General features: G+C 38.4%; 1 protein-coding gene across 1 annotated transcript in view; it reads left to right on the top strand.

Annotated features, from left to right (window-relative positions):
* Mrpl22 (mitochondrial ribosomal protein L22) overlaps nucleotides 1–7,702 on the top strand; it is a 46,297-nt gene extending 38,595 nt beyond the window's left edge. The window contains exon 7 of the mRNA XM_015492682.2: nucleotides 7,409–7,702. Within this exon, the coding sequence (XP_015348168.1) occupies nucleotides 7,409–7,620 (212 nt within the window). The 3' untranslated portion in view covers nucleotides 7,621–7,702. The remainder of the gene's footprint in view (nucleotides 1–7,408) is intronic.
* Nucleotides 7,703–8,037: the final 335 nt, after the last annotated feature.

Below are 8,037 nucleotides of genomic sequence, written 5' to 3'. Positions count from 1 at the left end.
TCTTCATTGTCTGATGTTCTATCTTCTAAGTGTTCTACTCTGCTGGTAGTATTCTCCATTGAGTTTTTAAGTTGGTTTATTGCTTCCTGCATTTCTAGGATTTCTGTTTGTTTGTTTTTTATAACCTCTATCTCCCTGTATAGTTGATCCTTTGCTTCCTGGATTTGTTTGTGTAATTCATTGTCGAAGTGATCTTTCATTGTCTGATTTTGCTGTCTAATGTAGATGGAAATGTTTGGGAAGCGTGATGTGCTATACAAATAAATGTAGGAGATTCTTTGCAGCATACCTTCACACAGCTCTTGTCTTATGAGGAGATCAACAATTATGACAGAGCCATGGTAAAATGGACACTAGCTGGACTTATTTTTTTTCCTTTCAGTTCAGCAGCAGTTACTCCTAACATCAGAAGTTTTCTGATCAAAGATGTTGCTCTTGAGGCAGAATTTTCTTCATCTGTCAAACCTACATATCAAAGAAGGATTATTTTATCTAAAGATATTCTAAATTTCAGATCCTGGGAACTGTTATTCTTCAGAAATTGGAGGGTTGGATAGGGCTGATACATTTCAGGTGGAATTAGTTGTACTTTAAATTTTTCCAGCAATTAGATTAAAAAGAAATAATCTAAAATGTACTATGTCACATAATCTCTGCCCTACTGGAGACATTTTGCTTAAGTTAAAAAATCTCATCTCTGCTTACCCTAGAATTAATGCCAGCAACCATACCTCCTCCTTAAATTCAAATTAGTTATGGTTTTCAATTGAAATGTCTTACTTTAAAGCTGACTTCTTTATAACTAATTTTATTCTGATACATGCACAAATGTAGAGGGAAATCAAATTGGCAACTCAGAAGATGCAGGGCCACAGTAGTTCAAAATCATGAGCATTTTCTTCTGGAAGCAACATGCATAAATATTAGGAAAGAGCCCAGAATCATTAGATGGGATGAAAAGGATAAGGAGTCAACCCATTTGCTTAAAACCCTGGTGACCTTTCCTGCTGTATGATTCTGAATATCAAATCAAATTTAATTAATTTTATTCAATTTCATAGGGATATGAGATACTTAGCAGTTAGACTTTGTAATGGATTCAGATACAAATGAAATTGGGATTGTCTTTAAATCTTTTTCACAAACTTTCTTTAAATCCTTTTCAATAATTATAGTAAAGAGAGTCTCAATAATTATGGTAAAGAGAGAGAGAGAGAGAGGGAGGGGAAAAGATAGGCAGGGGAGAGAGGGGTGCGCTGAGGAGCTTAAGTGAAAGAGCAAAGTCCAGTGTTGCCTTTAAGCAAAAATATACTTTACCAGTCCTATACAGATGGGCCTTTAATTCTGCTGAAAATCTCTGCCCCACCTACAGTCTGTTGAGTTTTGTGTATAAATAATTTTTCTTCAATAGGATTAAGAAGTTTGGATTTGTCTTAAAATTTTAAAAATTTATTAAGTCTTTTGATATGCCTACTTCCATAATCAAGAGATGAATACCCTCAGGCAGATGAAATATCTTTTTTCCATGTCATGTAGACATTCTATCACTATTTTTTGCCAAACTTATTAATAAGAATCCTATGAGGTTCTTACATACTCAGACCTTGCCACAATCCTACTGAACCAGAAACCCTAGGGGGCAGACCTGGGAAACTTTAATAAGCACCCTAGTGATTCTTATAAAATGTGGGAAACCAGTTATTTCATTTTGTTCTTGGAAAGGTATAGTCATTTCATTTCATAGACTTCTCTTAGAATTTTGAAAGACTAATTACTTATTGGCTGCCATTTTGGTTTATTAATGGCTTTTTCAGGGCCCTGAAATAAGTGTACATATTTAAAGGAAAATGCTTTTTTGGTTCTCATTATAAGGTGATTCCTTCAGATGCCTGTCATCGTTCTAAAGCTGATATCTGGTGTTGCACAACTACAGATTTAGAAAGTTCATTTCCTTTTCAAACTTATAATGATGACTAACGACATTGTGAACAGAACTTAACAAGTGGACTGATGTCACTGTGTAGTGATTCGTGGCATCTAAAATGATTTACTTTAGAGAAAGTGATCAGCTGCCTTTGTACATCAGTCTTCTGGGATTAGAGTGATGAAATGGGAGTTGGGAGGACTTCTAATGTTAAAATGTTTAGATTCACATACAATCAAAACATTGACAATATTTTAAATATATGATACCTATTGGGTATTATCTTAGAAGCATAGGTCATTCCCATTTTTGTGATGTTTTAATGTTTTCTTTCATTTAAAAATTATTTGAATACTTAAACTGTGCATACCACCTACATAATTGGTAATGATAAACCTTATATATCAGTTTAAAACATCTAGCACATGTAATTTTGTTCTTTGACAGTAATATTCTTTTGGAAGGATACATAAGTTCTAAGTTGGAGCAAAACCATATATACCATTAGCATTATATGTATTTTGGAAAACTTTGAAACTTGTATCAGAATTTGAGTAAATTTCTAAGGATATAACTATTTAATAATGATATTAATTAGCAGACGATGATTTTCACAATAATTTTTGTTCTTTGTGGATTTTTTGGCGGTAGTACAAAAGGAATGTAAGTGGTTGAGGAAGAGATTTCTACATATGAAAAATAAGCATTTATAAAGATAGTGTTTGATTTGGGACCTGAAAGAGTAATACAGAGACATGCTATCAGTATGGGTTAGAGTAGTCATGGATATTTTCCAGGAAAGTTTGGCCTTTGTGGGTAGGTTTTGGGAAACTGGAGTAGGGTCTAGGAGAAGAGCATATTTTTAAAGTGGGGTAACCATTTAAGCAAAGGCACATAGACTAGAAGGAGCAGAAATTGTGTGATATAACTATGAGTGGGACAAAGTGAAGGAGGTGGAGTAGATGTAATTGGAAGAGTAGAGTAGGCTAGGCCTAGGTTTCTAGGGGGCTGAACATGGTAGGTTGTGGCATTTGCTTGAAGCTACATTGAAGAGGAACCACAGGAAGTTTTTGGGCAAGAGATTTATGTTATTAAAGTTAAGTTCACTGAGACTATTAACTATAAGCAGTGGTTTTGAAATTGTCCTCAGAGGGGCCTTTGGGATAGGGCCCATGATATCTTGGTCATGTTATACCCTTGGAGCCCATTATTGAGCCTGGTACCCAGTGGGTACTCAGTAAATATTTGTCAAGTGGAGTGGCACCATTGTGAGTCTTTCCCCACCTGTTTCAATGAGAACAGATTCACATGACAGTGGTGTCTATCTCTATATTGTGCCATTTTAGTTGCAGTGGTTCCATAACAAAGGCAGTTTGAAACCCCTAACATAGAGGATTAGTGGAGGAGAGATTACTCAGCTTTTCATTACTGTAAGAAACACCTGAGACCAGTCAGTTTAAAAAGAGGAAAGTTTAATTTTAGCCATAGTTTTGGAGGTTTTAGGCCATGGTCATCAGGCCATGACCCTATTGCTTTTTGGCCACTTGTAAACCTGCACATCATGGTAGCAGCATGTGGTGAAACCTTTTACCTCAGGGCTGGAGGTGAAGAAAGAATGAGACAGGTTCCTGCAGTACCTTCAAGGGCACGCCCCCAATGACCGGAAAACCTCCCTCTAGGCTTCATCTCCCAAAGTTTCTGTCACCTCCCAAGAGCACCAAACTGGGGACTAATCCTTAAACGTGCATGGGTTTTTGGGGGACATTCCAGATCTAAACCATAGCAGTGGCTGTTGTGAGCATTCCTGTTACTGGATAATAAAGAATATTGGCTTTTCAGAAGAATTTGTTTTGACACAAAGAAATGATGGCATTGTGTGGTGAAAGATGGGTAGGTGACCTTTCATGGCTTTGTGATGGAATCATGGCTGGTACTTGGCAGGTATTGTGTTTCTGTTCTTGTGCAGACCTGCTCTGAAGTTTGTGCTTGTGGGGAGATGGAAGGAAAATGGGAGTTTAAACATCTGTAGGGTTGATCATTGTGTTTTGATGGATTGTATAGTGTGCGCAGTTGACTAGTTTCAATGCTTCTTCGCTAGAGTTGTGTTCCTTATCGTCAGTGTATTTGGAGATTGGTGCTCTCTTAGGGTGCAGTAGCAGTTTTAGATAGAAGTAGCCATCTTGTTTGTAAAATGCTTTTTAGAAATCTCCCGCTCACTTCTGTTTCACCATTCTTATTTGTAGGTTTCCACCAGGCAGGTTGATCCAGGGAACCTAGTGCTTACTCAAAAGTGTGTAAGGCTGCTATTTTTGTTGTTTGTTTTTAAATATGTTCTAATTAATTACACATGACAGTAGAAAATGCACTTTGATATGTCCTACATAAATGGAGTATAACTTCTCATTCTTCTGGTTGTACATGATGTAGAATCACACTGATCATATAGTCATATATGTACATACAGTAATAATGTCCAATTCATTCTACTGTTCTTCCTACCGCCATACCCCTTCTCCTCCCTTTACTCCCTCTGTCTAATCCAAAGTACCTCTATTCTTCCCTAGTCCCCCACACCCTTATTGTGAGTTAGCATCCACTTATCAAAGAAAACATTTGGCTTTTAGTTTTTTGGGATTGGCTTTTTTCGTGTAGAATGATATTCTCCAGCTCCATCCATTTACTGGCAAATGCCATAATTTCATTCTTTTTTTTAAGGCCGAGTAATACTCCATTGTGTATACATACCACACTTTATCCATTCATATGTTGAAGGGCACCTTGGTTGGTTCCACAGTTCAGCTATTGTGAATTGAGGTGCTATGAACATTGATGAGGCTGTTATCACTGTAGTATGCTGATTTTATATTCTTTGGGTATAAACTGAGGAGTGGAATAGCTGGGTCAAATGGTGGGTCCATTTCAAGTTTTCTGAGGAATCTCCATATTGCTTTCCAGAGTGGCTGCACTAATTTGCAGTCCTATCAGCAAGGTATGAATGTACCTTTTCCCCCACATCCTTGCCAACACTTATTGTTGCTTGTATTTTTGGAGTGAGATGATGAGTGGAGTGAGATGATGAAGTCTTAGAGTAGTTTTGATTTGAATTTCTCTAATTGCTAGAGATGTGGAACATTTTTTCATATACTTATTGACTGATTGTATTTCTTCTTCTGTAAAGTGCCCATTCAGTTCCTTAGCTCATTTATTGATTGGGTTATTTCTTTTTTTTTTTTTGTCTTTATTTTGTTTATTTATTTTTATGTGGTGCTGAGGATTGAACCCAGGGTCTCACATGTGAGAGGCGAGTGCTCTACCCATGAGCCACAACCCCAGCCCCCTGATTGGGTTATTTAAAAAATTTTTTTGGTCTTAAGTTTTTTGAGTTCTTTATATATCCTGGAGATTAATGCTCTATCTGAGGTGCATATGGTAAAGATTTTCTCCCATTCTGTAGGCTCTCTCTTCAGGTTGTTGATTGTTTCCTTTTCTGAGAAGAAGCTTCTTAGTTTGATTCATCCCATTTATTGAATTTTGATTTTATTTCTCGCACTTTAGGAGTCTTGTTAAGGAAATCAGTTCCTAACCTGGTATGGTGAAGATTTGGACCTACTTTTTCTTCTATTAGGTGCAGGGTCTCTGTTCTCGTGCCTGAGTCTTTGATCTACTTTAAGTTTTGATTGTGCATGGTAAGAGATAGGGGTTTAATTTCATTTTGCTACATGTGGATTTCCAGTTTTCCCATCACCAGTTGTTGAAGAGGCTGTCTTTTCTGCAATGTATATTTTGGCACCTTTGTGTAGTATGAGATAACTGTGTTTATGTGGGTTTGTCTCTGTGTCTTCTATTCTGTACCATTGGCCAAGTGTCAGTTTTGGTGCCAATACCATCCCGTTTTTGTCATTATGGCTCTGTAGCGTAGTGTAAAGTCTGGTGGTGTTATGCCTCCTGCTTCACTCATCTTGCAAAGGATTTCTTTGGCTCTTTGAGTCTCTTATTTTTCCAAATGAATTTCATGAAGCTGTTTTCTTTCTGAAAATTCTTACTAATGTTTTCAGTGCTGAGTAGATGGAGTTGGTGTAAAGGCAGTGACACTTCACTGAGACCTTAGGCAGCTTTCGTAATCACTTTCATCCTTAGCTTTCTCTCTGGCAAAGCTCGGAGGAGCTTCTGCTGGAACCCACTCCAGGACAGGGTGTTGTGGTTACAGGATTGTCCATATTACTTAGATATCGTCCTTGTATTTATAAAGTTAGATTATAGTAAGAATGTAGGAATACCAAGTGTTGAAATGGATGGGTTGATATACATTCTGTAAAATTCACTTTCTTAAAAGGCTTATTAACTCTAAAAGTAACTGACTAAATATATTTAGGAAACAGTAGAAGGTGGCTACTACTAAGAGTGAACAAGTGATCAGTCTCTTACGTACTATTTAAAAGATTTCTTCAGAATTCCGAGGTTAGACTTTGATAGGCCACATGACAGAGGGGAGCTGAGGGTGAGGTTGTGCTATCCACATTCCTAAAACTGGCTGTGAATCAAAATTTCAGATGGGAGTATTTGCTAGGGATTTGATTTCGAAGACCCACTTTAAATATACTAAATTAGAATCCCCAGAGATGGGGGTATCAGTGTCATATTTTATTTTATTTTTTTTATTTTTTTATTTTTTTAATTTATTTATATGTGGTGCTGAGAAACGAACCCAGTGCCTCACACATGCTAGGCAGGCGCTCTACCACGGAGCCACCACCCCAGCCCCAGTGTCATATTTTAAATGTGTTCCCTAGATTAGTCTGGTATAGTCTTAGGGGCAAATTTGGGAACCCCTGACTCCAGTGGCTTGTCATCACAAGTATAGAAGAATCAATTGGAACTCTTGACCCCAGCCTGCAGGGCCCTGCGTAACCTGTCCCTTTCTTCATCTCGGATTCCTTTCTCTTTTTTGTGCCACACTTACCCTTGCTTAATATAGTTTAGCATGCTGGTCTTTTTTTCTTCCTAAAACAAGCCAAGTACATTCCTTCCAAATGTTCCCTCCGCCTGGAATACTTTCTCCTTAGACATTTGCTGGAATGACTCATTCTCACCTTAGATCAAATGTTTCTTCCTCAGGGATGCCTCTTGACATCCTCAATGTGAAGTTGCCCCCACCATCGCATCAATCTCTGTCACATCTCTGATTTAATTAATTCATTATACTTGCTACCAACCAGAATGACTGTGTTTTCCCCCTCCAGAATGTGAGTGGTGTGGAGGTAGGGGCCTCACCTTATCTTGTTTCTTCAGCTCCTAGAATAGTGCTTGGCCCTTGGTGCTCAGGAAGTACTTGTGTAGAGATGAGCCTACTTCAGCCAGCCAGTGAGGCTCATGTAATGAATGCTAGGATCTAGGTGAGGAAAGGTCACGGGTTGCTCCACTGATCAAGCTGTGGTCTTGTGGGGAGCAGTCATTTCCTGTAACTCTCTTTTTCCTCCCTTGTAGCTCAGTCCACCTCAGGGCGAGGCCAGTGCCTGAAACGCATCCGTTACCATGGCAGGGGTCGCTGTGGGATCATGGAGAAGGTTTATTGCCATTATTTTGTGAAGCTGGTGGAAGGACCCCCACCTCCACCCGAGGCACCAAAGACAGCAGTTGCCCATGCCAAGGAGTACATTCAGGAGCTTCGCAACCGGACCATCATTCACACTCTGTGATGGTGAAATTCAGACTCCACAGTGTATATATTTTGTCATTTATTTTTTAAAAATAAAAATTAAAGACAACTGCTTTTTACGATTTGTCGTGGAATTATTGAAATGTGGTATATAACTGCATATTTTATATGAATATTTATAAGGTCTTGCCCATCTCTCTTGAGCCTCTGGGTATGTTTGTGTGCATTTGGAAGCTCGAAGGGGAAGTTAGCTTTCAACTTCAGTTGCAGAATGTATTTCAGAAGGGTTTCTGAGTGTCTTTTGAAGGGAATATTAGCTTTTCAACCAGTGTCCTGCAGATGGCAGCTTCTGTACAGGGATTGAATAGAATGTTCTAAGAAGCTCATCCTAATTCACTTGATTTCCCCTTGGGGCCAGGGGATGGTGTCATGGGGTAAGTGTGGCTGCATGTTGCTT

The sequence above is a fragment of the Marmota marmota genome, unplaced genomic scaffold, assembly GCF_001458135.2.
Source record: "Marmota marmota marmota unplaced genomic scaffold, marMar, whole genome shotgun sequence".
Classification (NCBI taxonomy): Eukaryota; Metazoa; Chordata; class Mammalia; order Rodentia; family Sciuridae; genus Marmota; species Marmota marmota.
Note: the sequence above shows the minus strand (reverse complement) of the source record. Positions and strands in the feature narration are given on the sequence as shown.